At 44.4% G+C, this 26,965-nt stretch overlaps 1 protein-coding gene across 3 annotated transcripts in view; it reads right to left on the bottom strand.

Annotated features, from left to right (window-relative positions):
- Positions 1–3,712: 3,712 nt before the first annotated feature.
- The window catches only part of gtf2b (general transcription factor IIB), a 35,864-nt gene continuing 12,611 nt past the window's right edge, over positions 3,713–26,965 (bottom strand). For all 3 annotated transcript variants that reach the window (XM_085983411.1, XM_085983410.1, XM_085983408.1), the window contains exons 2-7: positions 18,001–18,107; positions 14,483–14,616; positions 10,199–10,345; positions 9,957–10,086; positions 4,953–5,234; positions 3,713–4,316 (exon numbers count right to left, since the gene is read on the bottom strand). In XM_085983411.1, coding sequence (XP_085839537.1) covers positions 4,183–4,316; positions 4,953–5,234; positions 9,957–10,086; positions 10,199–10,345; positions 14,483–14,616; positions 18,001–18,107 — 934 coding nt within the window. In that variant the 3' untranslated portion in view covers positions 3,713–4,182. The remainder of the gene's footprint in view (positions 4,317–4,952; positions 5,235–9,956; positions 10,087–10,198; positions 10,346–14,482; positions 14,617–18,000; positions 18,108–26,965) is intronic.

The following is a 26,965-nucleotide window of genomic DNA, read 5'->3' as shown; positions in this document are numbered from 1 at the left end:
ACCCTGGACACTGGCTTCCAATTTGGCAGCTAGCAAACGTTCAGGGGAGATTGGTCGCTTGGGATCTCGCCCCAAAATTGATACCAATTCTAACTTTTCATCCAAAAATCCAGCACCAATTTCGTCCCATAGAAATAGAAAAATAGTAGGCCATTCGGCCCTTCGAGCCTGCTCCACCATTCAATATGATCATGACTGATCCTCTATCTCAATACCATATTCCCACTCTCTCCCCATACCTTGATGCCTGTTGTGTCTTGAAATCTATCTCCTTCTTAAATATATTCAGTGACTTGGCCTCCACAGCCTTCTGTGGTAGAGAATTCCACAGGTTCACCACCCTCAGTGAAGAAATTTCTCCTCATCGGAGTCCTAAATGTCCTACCCCATATCCGGAGACTGTGACTCCTCACTCTAGATCCCCCAGCCAGGGGAAACAGCCTCCTTGCAGCCAGTCTGTCTAGCCGTCAGAATTTTATACGTTTCAATAAGATCCCCTCTCCTTCTAAACTTGTGAATACAGGCCAAGTCGACCCAATCTCTCCTCATGCGACAGTCCTGCCATCCCAGGAATCAGTCTGGTGAACCTTCGCTGCACTCCCTCTATGGCAAGTATATCCTTTCTTAGGTAAGGAGACCAAAACTGCACACAGTACTCCAGGTGTGGTCTCACCAAGGCCCTGTATAACTGTAGCAAGACATCCTTGCTCCTGTACGCAAATCCTCTTGCAATGAAGGCCAACATACCATTTGCCTTCCTAACTTGCTTGCTGCGCCTGCATGTTTGTTTTCAGTGACTGGTGTACAAGGACACCCAGGTCCCTCTGTACATCAACATTTCCCAATTTATCACCATTTAAATAATACTCCGCCTTTGTTTTTCCTACCAAAGTGGGTAACATCACATTTATCCAGTTATACTGCATCTGCCATGTATTTGCCCACTCACTTGTCTAAATCACCTTGAAGCCTCTTTGCATCCTCCTCACAACACTCAATCCCCTATTTCTCACACACATTTTTAATACAGAAGAAATGTCAATATGCCATTACAAAAACAATCACCTGTGGATTTTGACAATCCTTGTCAAATACCTGATCCAATTTCATCCCAGTTTCAACTCCGGCCTCCTGTCTCACTCCAGCTCCCTCTTCACCCAAATACTCCTCTCCCAGGCCCCCTACACTCTGCTCCGTGCCAAGCAACGCCTCGATTTCAAAATTCTCATCCTTATTTTCAAATCCCTCCATAACCTCACCCCTCCCCTATCTCTAATATTCCAGATATTGAACAAGAGAGCCCCTTTGTACTAGGCCCTCTTACCACTGGCCATACCTTTTCTGTTTAACATGGCCTTGCACTCTCTTTAGACATCACTACCCCCCAAAACACCTTGAAATTTGATATTCAAGGACAATCAATGGCTTCAATTGGGACATGCAACAACAGTATCTCAAATAAGGTCCACTTACCAGTCAAGGAAAAAGCAGTTAATGTGGGAAGATGTGGAAAGATGTGGAAATGATGAGCCACTGCTCATTCGTTACCTACTGTACCCATTGTTACAAACAAGCATTTCCTTCAAAAGGCATAGGTCTGGCAGACCCCAGAAGCTTGAGCTTGTCCAGAACAGGCGTGCAGGGAACGCTCCCCGCAGCTGAAGAATAAGCCCAACACACACCTAACATTGTGCCTCATTATCAAGCTGGCAAGCTCTGGCCACCTAATAGGCATTCCCAGTTGGCCGAAGAGGGCTCTTAAGATCAGTCCACTGCAACATCTGCAGCAACCCTCAGGTATCCTTAAAGGGGACTAGGAAGGGGTGGGAGATAGCCAGGAAGGAGGGTAGAGTGGTGACAGGTGATCTGAAAGTGTACAGCAGGCTGCTGGGATTGAGAGTAGAGGTTGTAGGGAGAGAAAGAGCAATAGCTTGCATATGAAGCAGAAGGGGACTAGGAGTGCTCCTCCCTGGTCCACATTCAGCCAAGTACATTTTACACTTATCTTGTTGGTCGGCCTGCAGCAGTCCCTTTAAGGACTGCCTGTTAAGCCACATGTATACCTGGTTTTCCTGGACGCAGTTAGTCCAGCACTAGCTGGGTTAAGGGCAACCCAATATTGCAGAGCGATCTTTAAACAGGCATTAGAACATTTGCGTATCAAATAAGGGGCTCAACAGCCATTTTAGACATGGGACTTGGATGCCTATTTTTTCTTGCCTACAAATAGGGCAGGTGGTCTACTTCTGAAATGTAATGAGCATGTGCTTCCTGCCTGCCCTATTTGAGGCTTGATGCCTATTTAGCACCCAAAAAATCAGGCACAGTGCAATTCAATTTCTAGGTCACCAAGTCTTGTTCAACTAATGCAGAAAAACATCCCAAAAGGCTTGAGGTACAATTAAAAAATGTTGAGCCAAAGAAAAAAAAATGAAGTGACCAAAAGCTGGTAGGTTTGAAGGAAGATCTCAGAGGGTTAGGGAGTGAATTCCAGAGCATGGGACCTTGGCTGAAATTTGAGGGTGGAGGATGAGAGTCTAGCAGGAGAGTATTGGGATAGTGGAGTGTGGAGGTGACATCATGCACAAGGGTATCAGCAGCAGTTAGGCTGAGGGAGGGGCAGAGACAGGTGATGTCAGAGGTGAAAGTCTTGGTGATGGGAGAGGATGTGGTTCAGTCCGAGAGGGCAGGAACAGGGATGGAGTCCATGTAGAGGATGATGGCTTCAGTCTTTCAGATGCTTAGCTGGAGGAAATGGTGGTTCATGTAAGACTGGATGTTGTAAAAGCAGTAGAGCTGTGTGTGATGAGCACACACGTGGATACCATTATATTCACCATACCAGACTTTTGCTCCTCAGGATTCTAAAAAGTCAGGATGATGCATTCAGCCTCAGTGGCTAGCCAGTACCATTTCCCCAGACTGATGCTACCATATAGTGGTGGACAGTGATGGCCACAGCTATCTTTTGCACGGTTCTTTAATCAGAACCCTTTCCCCCTCCTCCTCGACACATATTGCCAAGAAAACAGAAGGTGGCGAGATCATGAGCGTTCTGTACCTGGCAGTTCTGCAGCTGGCTGGCATGGAGTTAGGTGTTCTATTCCCCAGTTGAGTTCCTTACACTAATGAGCACAAGTTTCATGGGGAAAAAATTAAAAGGGAAAAATAAAAGCACTTGGCAGGTCTAGTTTTATGAAACAAAGTTAGATTTGTTTTTATTAATTTCTATCTGTACAATCAGTCTACAGATTTCATGAACTACTCCTTTAATGGTCATTAAAAGGATCTCCTGCATGCCATTTAAAGGAACTTTGAGCAACATGTATGATTTTCAAATATATAACACTGATGTAAAATGGAGCCGCTTTAGAAAATTCTAATAGTAAATCAGAAATTGAGTTTGTCAGTTCAAACTTCTCAGTGAAACAATTATACAACAATTTTCTCTTTTCTATAATAAGCAATTTATAGCCTTATGGAAATATAAATACTGCACATTTTAATGAATTTTTCTTGCACAAATAAAATCTCCAACAAAACAAAAATGCAGTTCAATATATCTTAAACTACTGAACCTACAAGTTATCTTGAAGCCCTCAAACTAGTCAAACTACTAGCTGGTGGCAAGTGCAATTTTCAAAGCTTAGCAACCATTTCATAGTAATAAATACCAATTTTGAAGTTCAAGAATTCAATGTAGATACAGAAACAAAGGAAAATGGTCATTTATTTATGAAGACACCAAGCAACTCTCTAACCTGAATACAGGCATGTCAAATTACAAGTTAGTAATTCAGGAAAAAACTGTAAATATGAGCCAATCTATCAGCAGCCTTTCACAACACAATACCCCCAATTTGCACATTATATACAAATTAATTCAGGTTAAGTATAAATTCCTCACTTGCAAATATACAAATTATCTGGCAAGTACAAATGGTCTTGAAATTCAGCTTTGGAATGTAGGTGCTGTATTTGGACACAGCATAACCCTCTGCTGCTAAATAGCCTTATTGGTTCTTGGCTGGGTTCTTCACTAGAGTAGGTTTTCAAAAATCAGGAGGCCAAATTAACTAGTTTCAAACAAACATTCTTGTTTCAAACTTTCTATGTAGGGGAACGGTGTTTTTTTTATTTAAAAAAAAACTATTGTGTACATTGTGAGTAGGCTGGTTCAGTTTACAACTGGGGCAGTTTGTCAACCGGAGTATCAAATTTAAATTCAGCAGGAAAGAGATCAGCAGCTCGCGGATAGATGAGTCTGTAGGACTGCCGGATTGTGACGTCAGCTACACCAGCAATGTCTCCAATCTCTGCATGGGGAAGGAAAAAGAAAGCACCAATTAGATTTGGAATTCACCAAGCTCAGGGAACACACAAACAACTGCCAAAGGAAAAAAAGGGGATGGAGCAGCCAGGAGCCATGTGCCCAGACTTGAACACCTTCAGTTCCCAAGAACTCTTAACAAAACATCACATCTAAACACCTTCAGGTATTTGGGGGAATAAGCTCAAGTGATTCCAAATAGAAAAGTATAAAAAAAATTAGTAAATACATTTAGCTTGGGAACAGAACCTTGCTATTCTCATCATGATCCTCATTACAACATGGATAGACCAGGACCTCTGCAGAAGAGATTCTCATCAACATCTCATCATGCAAACATTCACTATTTCTCTAAAGAGATGACACATCTAAGAACAGTGCTCATGGACGACCTCATTTGTCATACTTATTAACAGCACTGGTTATCAAAGTACCATTGGCTAATTATTCCAGCACAATTTTTAGGGAAAGAGAACTGGGGATTGGTCTTTAGTGCACCCACATTTCCCATCTCCAGGGTCCTTTATTTTGCAGGGTTGTTAGATAAACTTCTGCAGTTATGCATTTCAAATTAGGTCCAACTCAAGATTATTCTTTAATAGCAGGTTCGTAGACCAAATACCTTTCTGTGTCCTTTTGTCTGCCGAAGCTTGCGATGCCATATAAATAGCTGCTGCAGCCACAGAAATTGGGCTCCTGCCAGGCACCAAATCCAGTTCCACAGCCTTCCTCGCGATGTGCGTGGCAGCCATTTGGACTTGTTTAGGCAATCCCAAGTTTGAACAGAACCTGGACATAAAATCTCCTGTAGTGATCAGATCCACGCTGGTTTCCAGAGCTTTCAGAATTAACTTGAAACAACGGCCTATTTCTTTCTTCGAAATCCTGGACACTGCACAAATTTCTAATAGTGAAGGAGGGAAGATATTAGAGTGAAACAAGTATGGACCAACAGAAAGCAAAGATGCCAACATGATCACAGATTTGGGTGGGGGTGTGTATCTCAAGAAAGATGAAAGTTCAGGTTATTTAAAGTTCAGGTTATTTAAACTAATTGGAAATATCCAGCAACAATATCAGAACACTTGGCAGACACCCCATCCACTCCACCCATCACATCCTTAACTACTGGCAACAAACTAAGCACAATATTTTAGCGTGAACAGCTTTATGCAGTATTTGATATAGGCTATGCTCAAGATCTTTATACATTTTGGTAAACGGCATTTAAAATAAAAAAAACTGTTACTGCATGGCAGCATCTCAATGTATTCGTGTGCCATATATTTTGTTGTGTTAATATGACTAGCATGGTCATAATTGCCCCAATTCATTAAAACCACTGAAAAATCAAGACCAGAACAATAACCGACTTGTTAGGTTGCCAGCAAATACTCAGCTGACACTAAACATAGAATTTTCCATCAGGATCAGCGATCAGGACTGGGAAGGATGGAGATCTCTTCTCAATGATGTGGCAGCCTGCCAGTGTCAGACCAACAACTCTGAATTGCTCTGTGGGTTTTATTATTTGTACCTCTGGTTATACATGGGTATTAGATCCTACAGAGTAGGATCAGATTTGCTCTTGTATCCTTCCCCCCCACCATCCCTGCCAAAGAAAACTGCCTAGCTTACACTGGCACATGTTGAGTAGCAACTGGCAAACACAATGCAGTTAACTGGCCATGTCAAAGATCTCCAGTAGTTTCCATCCTTATCTGTAATGTTCATAGAGACAGTATTCTAAAGGTATGGCCACATTTGAGTAACTATATTGTTGGATCATTCCCACAGCTTAAAAATCCTGAATCAGGAATCCTCAGCCTTGTTCTGGTTTCTTTGGGATGAAGTTTTGCTCTCAAGGTAATCACGTGTTATGGAATGGAACACTTCCATTTTTACACTTGTACTGACATCAAGCAAGCACAGGTCAAGTACAATATGGACTCAAGTGTAGAATAAAGCTCTCTTATACACTACCCAAGTACCACCTAGTCAATTTCTACTTTTAACACCATAGCAAAACTGCCAGTAAGTGCTAAATGAAGAAACATTTTGTTCTGTAGGCACATACCTACTGAGTACTGGATTGAGGTGGCTCAAAATGATTTCACTTTCGGGACCTTAGAGAACAGACTCCTATCCCATTTTTCTGGATTTAAATCCAGGTCCGAGAGGTGAAACAGTGCTAACTCGTACCACCACCTATTTCCCCTTCCAAACTTTGGCCAAGTGTAAAGGGAAAAAAGGTAGGTCAATAAAAGTCTGCTGATTCATTCTTGCTGCACAGCCTTGCACGACTAATGAATGAAAATCAATATGCACCTCAAGGAGAGGTGACCAACTGTGCTCAGAGCAGTGTATCCTGGTTCTAGAACCAGTCAGTCAGTCTGCAGAGAGAACAGGCTTGATGGGCCTTCTCATATTAAACCTAAACCCGTTATAAGGAAGGGCTTGAGCCAAAAAAATGGGGCAAATTAATACTGCAATTTAGGTAACTCGTGTTACAACAGTTTCAGTCTCAGCTCAGTGCCAACACTCACCTCGGAGCTACACTGTTGGAGGTGCAATCTTGAACTCAGACCCAATCTGCCCTCATTTGGATGTAAAATATCCCATAGCACTATTCAAAGAACAGCAGGGGAGTTGTTGGTGTCCTGGCCAACAATTACCCCACAACAGACAGCAGCAAACAGGTTATCTGGTCATTTCTCACTACTGTTTACAGGACTTTACTGTGCAAATTAGCTGCTGAGTTTGCCTACATTACAACAGTGATACACTTCTAAAGTACTTCACTGGCTTGGCTCTGAAGCACACTGGGAAGGACATGAAAGACACTACATAAATGCAAGCTTTCTTTTTTTACTTTGCTATTAAGGAGGTCTGCAGGAGGTCAGTACTTCAGTAGACTTCCTACCCATTTTGTTTTTTGGGATGTAGGCGACGCAGGTAAGGTCACATTTATTGCCCATCCCTAGTTTTCCTGAGGTGGTGCTAGGGCTTCTTGAACTGCAGCCCAGGTTATGATGGCACTCCCACAATGGTGGGAGGTAATGAATTTCAGGATTATGACCCAGCAACAATGAAGGAATGATGAGAGTCAGGATGGTGTGTGACTTGGAGGGGTACTTGGAAGGTAATGGGCTCCTACAACATTGCTGCTCTCGTCTTTCTTGGAGGGGAAGTGCTGTCAAATAACCTTAGCTGCAGTGTATTCTGTAGATCGCATATATTGCGGCCACAATATGCCAGCAGTGCAAAGGATGGGTATCGAGTCCAGTGACAGGGGTACCAATCAAGCAAACTGCTCCATCTTGGACAGCATTGAGCATCTGAATCAGTGTTTACAGCTGCACCATTCCAGGTAAGTCATGTTTGACAAATTTGCTGGAGTTCTTTGAGGAAGTAACATAGGGTGGATAAAGGGGAACCAGTGGACGTAGTGTATTTAGACTTCCAAAAGGCATTTGACAAGGTGCCACACAAGATTGTTGCTTAAGATAAAAAAATCACAGGATTGGGGGTAATATTCTGGCATGGATAGAGGATTGGCTATCTAACAGAAGGCAGAGAGTTGGGATAAATGGTTCATTCTCAGACTGGCAATCAGTAACTAGTGGTGTTCCGCAGGGGTCAGTGCTGGGTCCCCAACTCTTTACAATCTATATTAACGATTTGGAGGAGGGGACCGAGTGTAACATATCAAAGTTTGCAGATGATACTAAGATGGGAGGGAAAGTAGTGAGTGAGGAGGACATAAAAAATCTGCAAGGGGACAGAGACAGGCTAAGTAAGTGGGCAGAGATTTGGCAGATGGAATACAATACTGGAAAGTGAGGTTATGCACTTTGGCAGGAAAAATCGTAGAGCAAGTTATTATCTTAATGGCAAGAAACTGGAAAGTACTGAAGTACAAAGGGATCTGGGGGTCCTGGTGCACAAAACTCAAAAAGGTTAGTATGCAGGTGCAGCAAGTGATTAAGGCCAATGGAATGTTGGCTTTCATTGCTAGGGGGATAGAATATAAAAATAGGGAGGTATTGCTTCAGTTGTACAAGGTATTGGCGAGACCGCACCTGGAATACTGCATACAGTTTTGGTGTCCATACTTAAGGACATACCTGCTCTTGAGTCAGTATAAAGAAGGTTCACTCGGTTAATCCCGGGGATGAGGGGATGGACATATATGAGGAGGTTGAGTAGATTGGGACTCTACTCATTGGAGTTCAGAAGAATGAGAGGCGATCTTATTGAAACATAAGATTGTGAAGGGGTTGGATCGGGTGGATGCGGGGAAGATGTTCCCAATGATGGGGGAAACTAGAACTAGAGGACATAGTCTTAGAATAAGGGGCTGCTCTTTCAAAACTGAGATGAGGAGGAACTACTTCACTCAGAGGGTGGTAGGTCCATGGAATATGCTGCCCCAAAAAGCTGTAGAAGCTACATCATTACATAAATTTAAAACAGAAATAGACAGTTTCCTAGAAGTAAAAGGGAATTAAGGGTTACGGGGAGCGGGCAGGAATTTGGACACGATTCTAGGTTCGGAATGGTCATGGCCCTGTGGGTAGCGGAGCGGGCCCAGGGGCCGTGTAGCCTGATCCTGCTCCTATTTCGTGTGTCTAATTCTGTTAGATTCAGGAGATGGTTCTGTGATAGTGGATTGGCGGTTAGGATCAGATCAGCCATGATCTTATTGAATGGTGGAGGAGGCTCGAGGGGCCGATTGGCCTACTCCTGCTCTTATTTCTTATGTTCTTATGTATGTCATCAGAGTCTTGGCTTGAGCCTTGTAGGTGCTGAAGAGGCTTTGAAGGATCAGGAGGTGACCCAGCCACTGCCCTGCTCTTGTAGCCATGGTGTTGGTATGGCTCGCCCAGTTCAGTTTCTGATCAATGGTGACCTCAGGATGATGGTGGAGTACTCAGCAGTGGTGGCACTGAAGGTAAGGGGAGGGGGGGGGGGGGGGGGGGGGGAAGGGAAAAGAGATGGCTAGGCTTTCTCTTTGTTCAAGATGATCATTACCTGGCACTTGTGGAACAATAGCTGCCACTTGTTAAGCCAAGTCTGGCTGTTACCCAGGTCCTGCTGTAAGCAAACATGGGCTTCTTTATTACCAGAAATGTTGTGAATGGGGCTGAACACTGGAATCATCAGCAAACAGCTCCACTTCTGACCTTATGACGGAAGGAAGATCACAAACAACTGAAGCTGGATGTGCCAAGGATGCTTCACTGGTGACCTCCTGCAGTGGCGTCCAGCTTCGACCAATCACAAGCATCTTTCTTTGCGTCAGGTATAGCGCCAGTCACCAGAGTTTTCCCTTGAACCCCACTGACTTGGTGCCATAGTTGGTCGAATACTGCCTCAATGTCAAGGGCAGCTACTCTTGCCTCTTCTCTAGCATTCAGCTCTTGCGTCCATGGCTGGATCAAGGCTGTGCCGACGTCTGCTAATTAAAAACTGTTAGCATCAACTTCTTTCTATTAAGAGCTCAGAAATAAAGACTTTGGCCTAAACCAAAAAATCCCATTGACAACTATTTAGAATGTAAAATGAATTTAAGACTTAATTGAGAACCGTGCTATAATTTTGAATTAATTGTAGATCCTCTTACCTTTGAATGTTCGTGGTACACCTTCTTGTCTACAGGCAATGTACAAACAGGCAGAAGCAATGGCATCATTACTCCTTCCCTTTAGGCTTTTTTGTTCATACACTTGCTTAAATAAATTATTTGTTCGATCCTAGTAAGTGAAAAGGCAAGATTTAATAAGCAGCAATATTAAAATTTCATGTGTTCATTACTTTAAATTAATGAAGCAATACCACAACAAATCAAAGGCTACACGAACTTACAACTATATTTCTGGGCAGATTTATTCTGTCAGACATATTGCTGATTTCCTTAAATGCATTCATCATTGCTCGGTCAGAGCTACTCATAGTCCGACGATTTTGGTATTTCGCATTCCCAAACTCATCAAAACTTGCTGATCCAGTGCCCTGCGAAGAAATGCAAAGCAAGTAATGCCCACAAAAGGAAACACACCATTTAGACCATGTACAAATTAAAAGCCACCCCAATTACTGTTACAAATCTCAGCTCCAGACCCATTAAGATATAATGGTCTACTTGTAAACCAAATGTGACATATTGGTCCAAGATCTATTTTAAAAAAATGTACTCTACTCAGTTCCCCTCCTTCCCTTCAAAAGCACCCTCGCAAAAAGGCTCTCTTCTCAACCCAAAGTCACAATCACTAGTATGGAAAATTCCAATCTCCTTTTATTAATGTACAAACAGTCCCACTCACCTGTCCAGCCCTCAAAATCTCACTTACCAAATCTCTCCTCTTAAAGTTTATATTTTAAAACAGTGGATTCAGAAATACCCTGGATCATTGTTGAAACAGAGTTCCATTTGGTAAGAATTTCATGCAAGTAATTGGATGCAATGTTTTTATTTAGCAAGGTCCCTCACTACATGAACTCTTATTTAACTGGACCCCACTTTAGATATTCTTTAGAAACTTGTGAACCAGTATCATTTCCAATCCTCACTGTACACACCAATAATAAAGATAAACCATATAAAAAATTCAGACACTCACCTCCCCCACATTCCAAGGGCTCTAGGACGTCGGTACATTCCCCAGTAGTTTGTTTAGTTTTCACTATTTAAATCACCCTGTCAAATTACTTTCCACATCATCTCCACCTCCCTGCACCACAGACACATTGTTAAATTTGATCTGGCAATGCAGATTTAAGAAAAAGACTGCCCCAAAGCAAGTAGAGGAAACATGGAAAACATGCAAAGCAGGACTACAAAACCTGCAGTGAAGATTAGATTTTCTGCCTTTGGTATGGCCTTCTATGCTATTTTATGATAGTTCAACATTCACATACAAATGGAAAAGGATTTCTCCACACAGAAGAAATTACAGTGCAATATCAACCGTGACATCCAATAAGCACCATGTGATCTCCAGAGGAAGCACTGCCACGTTCTGAATTCACACCCAAGTGGCTGTCAGAGGCGATAGTGGAAACGAGGGTACTTGTGAAGCAAATACACACACGTGTCAGGAAAAGGTGGTGTACAAGGGCGAGGATAATCGGATCAAAAGACACCTAAATCTTTAGCTGAACCTACGCGCTAGCTTGCCATGTTTAGATTACAGTTTTGGTTTCATAGCTCCTCCCCACTTGTGGAGAGGCAAGGAACTAGCCTGAATACCCCCACTGAGAATAATTTAAAAAGTTGTCTACTCTGAACTACTTCTCGTCTGACTGACTTAGTACTCTGCAACTTGTACTGGAGGATGAGTGTTGATGCAGGGAATTGTGTGTGAAGCTTAAACATTTTATTGAAGTTTCCAGCTAAACAGCTGACGGACACGATACAAGGTTCAAAATTCAGCTCCGGGTTGAACAAGACACGAAGATGTACCCTTTAGTTCAGCTTGAGCAAGTAGCCAGAGAGGGGATGGTGTTGGGGGCAACAGTATAGAATGCCAGACATTTTCTGGCACATAGTACAGGAAACTCTTATCCGGCACCGACGTGTTGCCAGTTTATCAACATTTCTGGATGACGGAGAGGGTTATCTACCGAGGCTATTTTTAACAAAGAAATTTTTAATTTTTTTTTAATAAAAAGTGCAGTATAGTAATTGGGTACTCACCTACAGAATGTTGTGTTAAATGGATGGTGGAAGATGCTTGATTAAGTACAGTACTGCCAGTTGAGGGCAATCCATAACTTTATAAGTTTTGTTTTACTGTTAAGTAATTAAATGACTACAGTGCAGTATAAAGTACTGTAGTTGACTGTACACTTATTCCAAGTCAGCTGGTTCATCAGGATCATGCACTTCCAACAGATTCTTCAGGCACTTCCACTGATTCAACTCTTGAAAGCTTTCCTAAGCATGTCCCGGATGTCAGCTTGCTTAGTGGACTCTTGCCTTTTTTGCAGAAAGGTGGAATGCAGAATATGGAGGTGCATAACTTCTTGGGCAGAATAGCAAGGATGCCTTTCAGCAAATTTGAGGATTGAAGCAAATCCTTCTGCCGCTTTAGCCCAAGAAATCATCATCTCTTCAGAAATCTTTCCATCACACTTTCCTTTTCTTTCCTTGGATTCAAAACATTCTCAATTATTTCATCATCACTTAGCATATACACAACAGCAACTTCTCTATCTGCATCAACCCACTGCTCAATTATCATTTTCACTGAGGTGACCTAGAGGGTTTGCTGGATGTACATTTTTCACCAGGCCAGCCATTTCCATTACTGTAGTCCTCTTGGGACAAACATTGAACCCATGAAATTCCTCCTCTGAAGAACATTCAGCAAACATTACAGAAGGCCACAATTTGCACCAGGCTTGTCTCAGTGCGACCTTTCACCAAGTTCCAGGAACATACAGCATTAAAGATGGCATCTTTAAGATTGTATTTCTTCTGAAATGCATGAATATTGTCATCTTGGCTTATCAGTTTACGTAGGAAGTCTTTCTTGTAATTGGATAACGCCCTGGTCCATGGGTTGTATGAGAGGAGTTACATTTGGTGGCAAATAAATGTTGAAAATATTTCCCGAAACCAACTGATTCATGCGGATGGGCTCTACAATTATCAAGCAATAAAATGCATTTGCTATCTTCAGGTTTCCCTATTCTATGGAAATGTTCCCTCACAGATGGAACAAAAATATGATGGAACCAATTCGAAAAGATCCTTATCCATCCAAGCATTTCTTTGAGCTTTGTACTCAACAGGTAAGTGCCTCACATTTTTAAATGCACGGGGATTTTTATACTTCCCAATGACAAGAAGTTTAACCTGGTGTGATCCAGCAGCGTTCGCACATGTTAGCAGTTACACGATCTTTATTTTTCCTTTAACCTGAAGCATTAGCCTCACTAGCCCCAGCAAGTGTTGATTCTGGCAAAAACCTCCAAAATAAGCCAGTTTCATCAGCATTGTATAGCTGTGCTGGCAACAAATCATGTTGCTGCACAATCCGATTGAAATAATCACAGTATTCTTCTGCGGTGTCATGATCAGCCGATTTCTTCTCCCCGGAAATATCGAGTCGTCTTATCCCGTGTCGTAACTTGAAGCACGTCAGCCATCCCTCGGAGAAAGCACACTTGTCAGTGAGCTCCACCTTTGCGTAGAAATCCTTTGCTTTCTCGATTAGCATGGGTCCAGAAAGTGGAACACCCTCTGAACGCTCAAGAGAAAACCACTCAAAGCATGGTATCCAGCTCTTCAAGCTTAGGCTTACGAAGCGTACGCCGTTTCTCTACACCCTTGGATGTCTGAGCTTGATTAAAACTGGAGCAGCATATCCTTCTGCGATTTGATGTCGTAGATTGTTGACAAACAGATTTTGAATTCATTCATAATGTTGATACGCTTCTCTCCCCTTTCTAGTTGTTGGCATATGTTGATTTTCTGTTTTAAAGTTAACACTCTCTTCCTTTTGCTTGGACCAACTTTTGGGATTTCCATAATGCAATGACTACCAGCAGCGCGGGAGACACAGTACCCCTGTAAAATGGCGGATCAGGAGAGACTACCAGCAGCACGGGAGAGTTAGACTCCTGTTACAGGGGTTGAGGTGTTCTGATTCCCAACAGCGCCAAGAAGCAGAGTAGTGGCAGTTTGGAGAACTACCCCCACTGACTAACTCGGCCACCACAGGAAACTTGGACTCGGCAACATTGCCGGTTATTGAAGTGTTGTTTTCAGAGCGAGAATTTTGCTGGTTAAGAGAGAATTCCAGATATTTAGGTGCCGTTTAAACTAGAGCTTCCTGTATGTCACTAAACCTTTGATGGCAGCCTTAGAAATGTCTTTTACAGCTGGCAACACCCACTGCCTAAACTCAGTTGAGGAATGGCCACTTGGGTCAGGTACAGAATGACACCTGATGCCTGTGAAACTATACCCTGAGCAAGGGATCAACCCATTCAGAAAAGAAAGGAGATAGAAGAGGGGGGAGGCAGCAGGGAATCTTGCATTTCTTTGTGAAAACTATTTCATAATATTAACAGATGCAACAGATGAGTTTGTTTATGTAACGGTTATATGTGCCTATTCTATTGATCAAGCCACATTCTTACCTTTCCAATCATAGTTGACAAATCACCACCATTTAGCAGTGGATTCTGGGCATCACCAACTCGAGATGGGTCTTTTGTTGCTTTGTCATTGCTAAATGTTCGCCACTCTGAGCCAACATCTATAACTCGATCACCTGTAGGAGATGGGGATCAAGCTTAGCAGGAAAGTCCCAGCCAAATCACACTCAAACCATCAAACAGCAGCCCTCCAAGATTCACGTGGACAGAACGTCTGCAAAAATTGTTACTCCCTTAGGAAATATGCAGAGAAGTTACATTCCAATATATTTAATTAAAGCCCTCATTATCTAGCATTATGAAAGATGATGGGGTGGCCGAAGTATCCTACTACATTCTCTAAAATGGCCCAATATCACCGGTTCTTAGGCCCGTACATCATTCTGGTTGATCTTGCATGGCATTCCACATGAACAGTCAAGATAAAAGCAGTTTTCAGATGAAGCAGGATTAGAAGCAAATGGACAACTGGGCCAGGTCACAGATGTATTTTAGTTCCCATTTCATAAGTCATAACCTCGATCCTTATTTCCATAGAGTTTCACTGGACCGAGGGTGAAGTTAGTAGGACAAGTTTACGTAGGTAGTTAAATTGAGACACGGGAAGTTTTAATTAAAATATGAAAATAAGGCAGGTTGCCAACTTAAAAATAGAAATTTATAAAGAGGAAAAATTGACAGGATGGAGATTATATATAAATAATAGAAATAATGGAAAATCAATTCAGTTTTAATAGTCACCAAGTCACAACTCATTCTTGCAACTTGCCAACTGCATTAATGACCAAAGGCACAGAGGGTGACTTATAGTAGATTGGCGGTTAGGATCAGATCAGCCATGATCTTATTGAATGGTGGAGCAGGCTCGAGGGGCCGATTGGCCTACTCCGGCTCCTATTTCTTATGTTCTTATTATGATTTGATCTCCTGTTTGCACCAATAGCTGGCTTGGAACAACTATCTGCCATTTTGCCTACGAGGCCTCTCTTTGGTAGTCCCCAAAAATGGTACAGTTGACATTAGGAACCCAGCTAGAGTTGGTTGCAGTTGTTGGCCTGTTATAGCATATTAAATGCTCCATTTATATTGGGCAGAAACAGCTGTATTAACGGGTCTCTGACAATTTAATGAATTATTTTCCTTTTACACACGGATCATTGTGGATCTTTATTTCAATTAAAGAGTGGACGTGGTGACGGCTGATGGGGTTAGTAGAACTGGGAAAAATCCTGGTCTAAAATCACTCCAGTGTTGTACACAGGCAGGAATATTGGATTAGAGTAGGCAGCTCTGATGTGGCGTGGGCACTGCCATAGGCATGATGGACCAAATAGCCTCATCTGTGCCGGAATATCAATGTTTCTATAAAACGGACATTGTGTCAGATTTACACCAATAGAAAACTCAATCGCCTTTCTTCATCTCCCCTGCAATGGCAGGAAAAAAATGGAGCAAATCAGCAGAAACTCAGTCCAGCACTTGGCTGCAGCAAGACAAGACAGACAACCAACTTGTTGGGCTGCATGGAGGCTAAGCTGGAGAGAGAGGCAGCTAAAGAAAAGAACCCGTTATACCAGCCATCACATAGGAGGCAAATTGCAGTCGCACGAACACGTCTGCTATACACAGTGGGGACTGTAATAGTACGACACAATGTGCAATCTACTAAAGAAACCTAGTTACCAATTATTTACACCAGTACTGAGCAAGGCGAGCACTCATGTAATCATTCTGGGATTCCCCCCCCCCCCAAGTCTAGTTTGCAGTACAATAGGTCCAAGATTATGGCTTCAGCTCCAGGATAAACAACATTGCAAAAGCAGCAACAGTAGGGAAAAAGATCAGAATGTACATAAAGCACAATTTTGACTCACCAACATCCTTGAAAAATCTAAGCCAATGTAGCAAAAAGCAAATTGTACCAGCAACCACAGAAAATATTGTATGCATATCCCTAATCTAAACTTAATTTACTGAAATTAGACCAAATGCCAGCAATGTATTCAGATTTGCCAATGATGCACAACTTTATTAAAACCAACACGTCTAAATGGACAGAACAAAGTATGTGCACTAAAAAATTAGCGCAAGTGTTTGAGATTTTCTTAACACCTTTCTACACTGTAAATTTCAGCACATATGCAGTATTTACAGTGGAGAAGCCAGTTGTGTGACCTGCGCGGGACCGTTCCTATTACTGCACGGCCAGCGAGCACAGGGCGATGGGTGAATGGGACTTGGAGTTCGGATACAAGCAGCAGAATTTGGGATGAGCTCAAGTTTTTGGAGGGTGGAAAATGGGTGCTAGCCAGGAGAGCATTGCAACAGTCAAGTTTAGAGCATATAGAAGAGAAATAGAAGGGCTGACAGAGCCTCCTAGGGCGACGCCAGAGACAACTATGCAGGAGCAGGAAGAGAAGCCATGGCAGATGATTCTCCCTGAAGAGGGGCATAGAAGCTGACTGGGAAACAAACAGCAGAAGCAAACTGCATGCAATAGAGGTGGCCAAGCAGTAAATATGTAAAGAAAGCAGTGGATAACATGTATATAGCAATACAAGGGAATGGTAGCATAGTGGTAATGTCCCTGGACTAATAATCCAGAGACAAGTTCAAATCCCACCACAGCTGGGGAAAATGTAAAAATTCAGTTAATTAAATAATTCTGCAATAAACAAAGAGCTAGCATCAGTAATGGTGACCATGAAACTACCAGATTGTCGTAAAAACATATCTGGTTCATTAATGTCCTCTAGGGAAGGAAATCTGCCACACTTACCCAGTCTGCACTGTGCGACTCCAGACCCACAGCACTGTGATTGACTTAACTACCCTCAAATAGTGGATCACCACCTCAAGGGCAATTAGGGATGGGCAATAAATGCTGGCCTTGCCAGCGACACCCACAGCCCATGGACAAAAAAAAGTTAAATTTAACATGTATCTGGATTTCCTACCTATTGGCCGAAGTAAAATGGTGAGCTACAGGTAAACACCACTACCAATCTCAAAAATGATTAGGCCAATTTCTCAAATGAAATGGTGCGCATTGTATGCAAATTATGATAGGGCAATAATAGGGAATAGTGCAGCCGTGTAACATTTGGTAAACAAAATGCATAAGTGGTCTAGATAATTCCAAGGCCACAAACAGTTCAGGCCAGGAACCAGCAAACACTTGGCTGCTGCTCAGCAGATGAGATGGAGGTTAGACACACACACTAGTCTGCACATATAAATTGCCAAATATCATAGATGATTGACAATGAGCAAACAAGTACTGTACTACACAGTAAGGCATAGTTACTTTCATTTAACAAAAAGAGGGACAGATTGTTATTTTAGGCAAGTTTTCATTTCCTTAAAAGCAGCCTCAATCTCAAATAGCAATCAATGCACAGTGATACAAGACAACAGCACAGCAGAAATAATAGGCACATACACACATTTTATATTATAAAATATAGATTGATGCAAGTAATGTAAACACTACTCTTTACCTACTACCAGCCCACATTCAGGGCAGATCATGTCACCAGCACGGTAATCTTCTACCAATATGGCATCTGGATGGTTTGGACATTGCACTCTGGGTAATGGATCCCCACTAAACAGGAAACAAAAATCAGAGAAAAAGTCAAGACTTAAAAATAAGAACTTCAATATTTACCCACATTGTTATTGTAAATATCACTAAATCAAAACTACTCTGGACCAATAGGTTTAGAACAGCTTACTACCTAGTGCACGGGTCAACATGGTAATGGACTGAAGTCCCAACACTGCTCAATGTAAACTCATACGCCTCAGTTGGCAGAATTTCATCAATGCCAATCAAAGCATCATGTGAGTATTTAGGTAAGCAGCTGCCTTACTAACTGAAAGGAGAAGCGGATTTGATCAATCGATAACAGGGCACTGTACAATGTGCAAGGGGGTGAAGGACACAGATCTGAATACGAACAACCCCACAAAATTATTTACTATTTCAGCATGTCATCTGGGGAAATAGGAAAGTTAAATGTTCCCTCCTGGGGGGGGGGGGGTGGTGAAAGACATACAAATCTAAAAGCAAGCTATGCTAGGATGCTTTTGTGCACCTACATGTAGTTGGTTACAAAGCAATGGAGGTCTGGGAATGAGTCACTTGCTATTTGCTAGACTAAGGAATAGCCTATAGCATGAAAGCTCTCTTTTTGGGTTATTTCCAAAAATATTTAGCAAATGGAGTTTTAATACCTACTGCACCACACAATTTCAAATAGCGGTCCCAGGGCCCTAGGATGTTCATGATGTCACTCGATTCCTACACATCCATAACTGGATTTCTGAATTTCTCCTGTAACTGTCATCATCCTAAAACACTTAGTTTCCACACGAAGTTCCCTTTAAGCTGCGTGGCCACGCAGCGCGCGCGGTCCCCTGCAGCTGGTGATCCGGCTTTTAAATAGAAAACCACACATGCACACAATTTTGAACTGCAGATAAAGGGGCCGCATGGGCCAAAAAGAAACTAGAAGAAACCTACGCTGAGGACACCCTTTTCCTGCTCCCAGTTACTTATGGAGTACCTCAAGGATCTATCCTTGGCGCCCTCCCATTTCTCATCTACATGCCGCCCCTCGGCAACATCATCCGAAGGCACGTCAGGTTCCACATGTATGCTGATGACACCCAGCTCTACCTCACCATCATCTCTCTCAACCCTTCAATTGTCTGATTTGCCGCCCTGATTTTCCAACATCCAGTACTGGATGAACAGAAATTTCCTCCAAATAAATATTGCGAAGACCGAAGCAATTGTCTTCAGTCCCCACCACAAACTCTGCTCCCTAGCCAGCAACTCCATCCCTCTCTCACCACTGTCTGAGGTTGACCCAGAAAGGAGATTCTGACCACATAACCGCTCCATCACCAAGACCACCTACTTCCACCTCCAGAACATTGCCCTACTCCACCCCTGCCTCAGCTTATCTGCTGCCAAAACCCTCATCCATGCCTCTCAACTCTAGATTGACTATTTCAATGGTCTCCTGGCCAACCTCCAGCCTTGCACCCTACATAAGCTTGAGCTCACCCAAACTTCTGCTGCCCATATCCTAACTCACACCAAGTCCTGTTCACCCACCCCCCGTGATTGCTGACCTACATTGGATCCCAGTCCAGCAATGCTTCGATTTTAAAATTCTCATCCTGGTTTTCAAATCCCTCCATATCTCCAATCTCCTCCAGCCCTATAACCCTCAGATCTCTTCACCCCAATTGTGGCCTCTTACCCACCCCGATTTTCATCACCCAACCATCAGCAGCTGTGCCTTCAGCAGTCTATGCCCCAAGCTCAGGAATTCCTTCCCTAAACCCCTCTCAAGATGCTCCTTAAAACCTACCTCTCTGACCAAGCTTTTGGTCACCTATCCCAATATCTCCTTATGGCTCGGTGTAAAATTTTTGTTTATAACGCTCCCGTGGACATTTTTCTACATTAAAAGATGCTACATAAATGCAAGTTATTATTGTTGCAATAGCATATTCTATTACTGTATAATAAAAATACTTTTCTATAATGATAGCTGACCATCTTTCAGGAGCTAAGGTAGGGTTTGAGAAGCATTTCACTATTGGCAAAGGGTACTACACAAAACCACTACTTTACTGCCCAACATAAAACCTACCCCAGAAGTATTGCGATTATTGAATCTGCCACATTTGACTGGTTTGAGGGTGTAATTTTGGCATCCTACCTCTATATTCTAATGTCAGATTGTGTATTACTCAAAAAAATATACAAGTCAAAATTATGGCTGGTTGAAAACCACCAAGTCTAGCACAATCTACATAATGAGAATCAAACTAAAAAACATTAATTAAAGCTGATCTAGCAAATGGTAGCACACATTTTAAACTTTACCATTTACATACAGTAGGTTTAGGAACAGATCATCCTGATCAGACTACATTTTTTGATCACTGGAAAATGCAGATAAAGCTACAATTTATTAAAATTGATAGTTTTCTGATGAATATAACATTCTAACAGACACTTCCCTTCCCTTTATTGCGACACCATTAGCCCCTTTGTGTGCCCCATCATTTTTGTTCCCAAGAGCAGAAATAGAACAAAAATGGAAAATGGATTGTAAATATACAACGTATCACATTATGGTGTTATCAAGAATGCATGTGTGATGCAGTCAACCACACTGGTATTTCATATCGTGACTGTATACATTAACATTCTTCACAATTATACAACTTATGATAGCATATTGTGGGCATTGGTTGAGTATGAAAAGTTTAGACCAATTTATCCAGAAGTATTAATCCCTAGAAACAAGTGTATATTTAATAATCTGAACACTACTGTATTGTAATTCTCACTGACACTTCAAAAATGCACCATTTCTAATGTGGTCATAAGATTCATTAAAGAAAGATTGCTACTGAACACAATACTTCTATTTGCACCATGAGTCAGAATCATGCATTTCACACACGACCAGATTCAAACCTAACCTATGTCTACTCAAGCTCTTGGTTAGATGCTGAGTAAAGCTCTCCCCATAATACCCAACTGTCTTAACCACAACTACAGAAGAGCTTACAGTACCAAAGGAATATTTCCCACAGGTTATCCTCCTGGTTTTCCAGTCAAATGCAAAACATTAGTGGTAAATGTCATAATTAGAAAGCAAAATGGGTGGGAAGCTTTAGTAAATAAAGAGGTAAATAAAACCGACATGTGCCAGAAATCAGGAACTAAAACAAAAAACTGTAAACAGTGAACCAGTACTTGTAGATGGCTGACCTGATGTGTATTTTAAGCAGAGTCAGTTTTGTTTGGGCATCAAATCCTTTATTATAACATACATACACCAGCTCTAAAATTGGTAGTCATGATATCAGGTCTATCATACTTTAGTGACCCGTCTGATCAACTGTAAAGACTATGCTACATTAGAAAAGCAATTTCAAGGCTGTAATAGCTTAGCATTCGAGATATAAGCAGTGTTATTTGTGTAAATATGATTATGGTCTTAACATTCAGGTTATGTTGCCTTGTAAAATGGAATTAAATAAATCCCATTGCTGTTTAAGTTACAATTTGTTCATAGAAGCACCATCAGCTGTGATCAGCAATGCTACAGTATTAATACAGGAAACTTGAGATTTACCGGCACCTAAATAACCGGAAATCTCGGTTAACCGGCAAAATTCAAGAGTAGGTTGAGGTAACTTTTATTACTTGCCTTCCTCCATTTGTTGCTGTGCAAGGGTGTGGCTGCAGCTGTTGCTAGGCTACAGAGACGCTTGCAACTTGTGGCCATTGTTCTGAAGCAAGCAACAGGGTTTGTTGCTTTATACGGAGCTCTCAGCTCCGTATCTTTTACTATAGCTTTCGGTTATCCGGAATTTTTGATGAACCGGCACCACATCGGTCCCGTCCGTGCCGGATTAAAAAAAAAGTTTCCTGTAGTTGTTTTTGAACTTAGCTTAAGGGAGCCTTTTGCAACTATACACTTGTGGGCTCCTTGTCCTAAAACATCAGGAAAATTCAAACAATAATCGGATACTCATAGGGGAGAGAGAGAGAGAGAGAGAGAGAGAGAGAGAGAGAGAGAGAGAGAATGATTTCTTATCTACTGCAACTTAAAAAAAGTGTTTTATGAATCAACTGAAGACCATTCAGCCCATCTTAATTCATCAGCCAGAGAAATACTGAAATGCCATCTCAACATTCAATTTCTTAAGATTCCAGGGATTTTACCTCCATTACTCTTCCTGGTAGTCTATTCCACCTATTTATCACTGGGTGAAGAAATTACTGATCTCAATCCTAAATTTACCTTCTACTCGTGTGAACCTGCGCCCTTGTCCAACTCAATTTAAAGTAATATTGCAGAATTTCCATTCTATTATCCTGTATACCTCCAAGATCACCCTTCGGACACCTCCTTTCACGACTGAAAAGCCCAAGTTTCTTTCCATTTTTCCCTCGTAACTCAGACCGTTTAACACTAGGAATCAATCTCAGCTCTCCTCTGCTGTGCCTCCAGCCTTTAAACATCTCCTTGGTGTCTCAGCAACCAGAACGGGATGCACCGCTCAAGGTGTGGTCAGACTGGAGGACTATCCCCTTTGGCCACAATTTCCTGACCTGTATTTTACTGTTCTGGCTATGTAATTCAATATTCTATTGCCTTTTCTTTTTTAAAACCTGTGGTAAACCACTGTTTGTCCTGTTTGTATTCCACTGTGTACATGCCTGGACATGCCTCGGCTGACTCCTCCCACAGGTCCTAGTATAAAGGTGACTGCTCCCCAGCCCTTGTATCCTGGACCGGTCGACCACTCGAGGCAGACCTCCATTCTGTTGTTAATAAAAGCCTTTGGTTACTCTTCTAACTCTCAGTCTTTTATGAGTAATTGATAGCGCATCAATTTTATTAACAACATTTTTATAATGGAGAAGATCCTCACACCAGCATGCCTGGACTTAGATCATCGGGAGGCGGACTCATCCACCAAGTTTACTCACTGGCTTAAGTGTTTCAAAAAATTCCTGACCGCCTCCGAAGCAATCAAATCGGACGAGGACAAACTGGATGTCCTGACCTCCAAAGTGAACCACCGAGTGTACTCGGTCATCCAAAACGCGACCTCGTACGCGGACACGATCAAGCTCAAGGACCAGTACACGCGCCCAGTGAACGAAGTGTACGCCAGGCACCTCCTGGGGAGTCGTAAACAACAACCTGGGGAATCGACCGTGGAATACCTTCAGGCACTGTCTGTGCTTGGCCGGGCCTGTGGTTGTAAGGATGTAAAGGCCGCCGTGTACACAGAGGAACTTATCCGGGACGCTTTTGTAGCGGGCCACAGATCCAATTACACCCGACAGCGACTGTTGGAGCAGAGTAACCTCGACCTCAACAAGGCCTCTGAACTCGCACTATCGTTGGATGCAGCCTACCAGGGCATGGATGCCTACTCCTCTGCACCGTGGACGCCGCGGGGAATGACAGCCTGGGACACGGTAGGACCGCCTCATAGCGCCGTGCCACCCCAGCCACACCCCAACAACGGCCCAACTACCGCAGCAGTGTCCCAAGGCCAGACAGCAGTGCCCCAAGGCCAGAAATGCTACTTCTGTGGCCAGGCAAAACACCCCAGAGCGCGCTGCCCGGCAAAAAACACGATCTGCTCGGGCTGCGGGAAGAAGGGACACTACGCTAGCGTCTGCAGGGCCAAAGCCACCCCGAACCCCAGCAGCGCAGCGTGTGGGCCATGCGGGCCGCCATCTTGGACCTCCCCGGCCATGTGCGAATCACCGGTACAGCAGCCATTTTGGACGCCTCCAGCCACATGGGGATCATGGACGCCGCCATCTTGGATGACAGCCGGGACGCAGCAGGCCCCCGACACCGCCTCATCTGATACCCGCAGCGACACACCGACCCCTACGCTGGCATCCGTTACACTGGACCAAGCGAGACCGCACCAACTGGCCAGTTCCACAATGGACATTAAGGTAAATGGTCACGATACAATCTGCCTTTTTGACTCTGGGAGCACGGAGAGCTTCATCCACCCCGACACGGTGCGGCGTTGCTCTCTCCCAGTCCTGCCTGCGCAACAGCGGATTTCTATGGCCTCCGAGTCCCAGTCGACGGACATCGGCGGCTACTGCGTGGTGACACTCGTAGTAGACGGGACCGTGTACGATCATTTTAAACTTCTGGTCCTGCCTGACCTCTGCGCTGCCGTCCTGCTGGGGTTAGATTTTCAGTGCCACCTTAAAAGTGTTACGATGGCGTACGGTGGACCCCTACCCCCACTCACAGTCCGCAGCCAGCAGCTTCCAAATTGCCCGCCGCGCACCAGGTGCAACCTCTCCACACTCAGAGTCACCCCCCCACCACTGTTTGCTAACCTCACCCCCGACTGTAAGCCCATCGCCACAAAGAGCAGGCGATAGTGCCGGGGACAGGGTTTTCATTAAAACCGAAGTGGAGCGGCTCCTGAAAGAAGGGATTATTGAGGGCAGCACCAGCCCCTGGCGAGCCCAGGTTGTGGTCGTTAAGACCGGCGAGAAGCAGCGCCTGGTCATCGACTACAGCCAGACAATAAATCGCTACACCCTGCTGGACGCCTACCCACTCCCCCGTATAGCTGATATGGTCAACCAGATCGCGCAGTACCGCGTCTTCTCGACCATTGACCTGAAATCAGCGTACCACCAGCTCCCCATCCGCCCTGAGGACCGCCAGTACACTGCCTTTGAGGCAAACGGCCGCCTCTATCACTTCCTTAGGGTTCCCTTTGGCGTCACCAACGGGGTCTCCGTCTTCCAAAGGGAGATGGACCGGATGGTAGATCAAAATGCGTTGCAGGCCACTTTCCCATATCTGGACAATGTGACCATCTGCGGCCGTGACTTGCAGGACCATGACGCAAACCTCGAAAAATTCCTCCGCACCGCCCAACTCCTAAACCTGACATAACAAGGAGAAGTGCATATTCCGCACAAACCGCCTCGCCATCCTTGGCTGTGTTGTGGAACACGGAGTCATCGGCCCCGACCCCGACCGGATGCGTCCCCTTATGGAACTTCCACTGCCCCACTGCCTCAAGGCCCTGAAGAGGTGCCTAGGGTTTTTCTCCTATTACGCCCAGTGGGTCCCCTACTATGCGGACAAGGCCCGTCCGCTGATCAAGTCCACCTCTTTTCCCTTGACGGCAGAGGCCCGCTTAGCCTTCCACCGTATCAAGGAGGACATTGCCAAAGCCACCATGCACGCAGTGGACAAATCCATCCCCTTCCAGGTGGAAAGCGACGCGTCCGACTTTGCCCTGGCCGCTACCCTCAATCAGGCGGGGAGACCCGTGGCCTTCTTTTCACGAACCCTCCAAGGCCCGGAGACCAGACACTCCGCTGTTGAGAAGGAGGCCCAGGCGATTGTGGAGGCTGTGCGTCATTGGAGGCACTACCTGGCCGGAAAACGATTTACCCTGCTCACTGACCAGCGTTCAGTTGCTTTTATGTTCAACAACAAGCAGAGGGGCAAAATCAAAAATGACAAGATCTTGAGGTGGAGAATCGAACTTTCCACCTACAACTACGAGATCTTGTACCAGCCCGGGAAGCTAAATGAACCCCCGGATGCGCTATCGCGTGGCACCTGTGCCAGCGCGCAGATCGATAGACTACGGGCCCTCCACAATGACCTCTGCCACCCGGGGGTCACCAGGTTCTTCCACCTCATCAAGGCCCGCAACCTGCCTTACTCTATTGAGGAGGTCAGGACCATGACCAGGAACTGCCAAGTCTGCGCTGAGTGCAAACCGCACTTTTATAGACCAGACAGGGCCCACCTGATAAAAGCCACTCGCCCCTTTGAGCGCTGATTTTAAAGGGCCTCTCCCCTCCTCCGACCGCAATGTGTACCTCCTCAACATTATTGATGAGTACTCCCGTTTCCCGTTCGCCTTCCCCTGCCCGGACATGACCAGTGCCACGGTCATTAAATGTCTGAACAACCTCTTCACCCTGTTCGGCTTCCCCAGCTATATCCATAGCGACCGGGGCTCATCGTTTATGAGCGACGAACTCCGTCAGTACCTAACTAGGGGTATTGCCACAAGCAGGACCACCAGTTACAACCCCCGGGGGAACGGACAGGTGGAAAGAGAAAATGCGACAGTTTGGAAGGCCGTCCTGCTAGCCTTAAAGTCTAGGGGCCTCCCAACCTCCCGCTGGCAGGATGTGCTCCCCGATGCGCTCCACTCTATTCGGTCACTGCTCTGCACTGCCACTAACGCCACCCCTCATGAGAAAATGTTTGTCTTCCCAAGGAAGTCCACATCGGGGACATCGCTACCGCCATGGCTGACGTCCCCAGGACCGGTCCTACTGAGAAGACACGTGAGGACCCATAAAACGGACCCCCTGGTCGAGAGGGTCGACCTCCTCCACGCCAACCCCCAGTATGCTTACATCGCATACCCGGACGGGCGGGAGGACACAGTCTCCATAAGAGACCTTGCACCCTCGGGGGCCGCAGTAACCCACTACCACCCCCCCCCACGATCCGATATCCAGCCCCAGCAGACGGCAGGCCTGGGCCCCGCGGCCCGCTCGACATCTACGAGGACGACACGCCTGTGCCACAGCCTACGCTGGACTCGACGCCGGAAGCTTCACTACCCCTGCCGTCGCCACGCCGATCACAGCGGCAGACAAGACCTCCGGAGAGACTCCAATACACTAACTTCTAATACACTTCACCCCGCCGGACTCAATTTTAAACAAGGGGTGAATGTGGTAAACCACTGTTTGTATTCCACTGTGTACATGCCTGGACATGCCTCGGCTGACTCCTCCCACAGGTCCTAGTATAAAGGTGACTGCTCCCCAGCCCTTGTATCCTGGACCGGTCGACCACTCAAGGCAGACCTCCATTCTGT

Source organism: Somniosus microcephalus, chromosome 3 (genome assembly GCF_052327205.1).
Source record: "Somniosus microcephalus isolate GS21.2 chromosome 3, FLI_Smic_1.0, whole genome shotgun sequence".
Classification (NCBI taxonomy): domain Eukaryota; kingdom Metazoa; phylum Chordata; class Chondrichthyes; order Squaliformes; family Somniosidae; genus Somniosus; species Somniosus microcephalus.
Note: the sequence above shows the minus strand (reverse complement) of the source record. Positions and strands in the feature narration are given on the sequence as shown.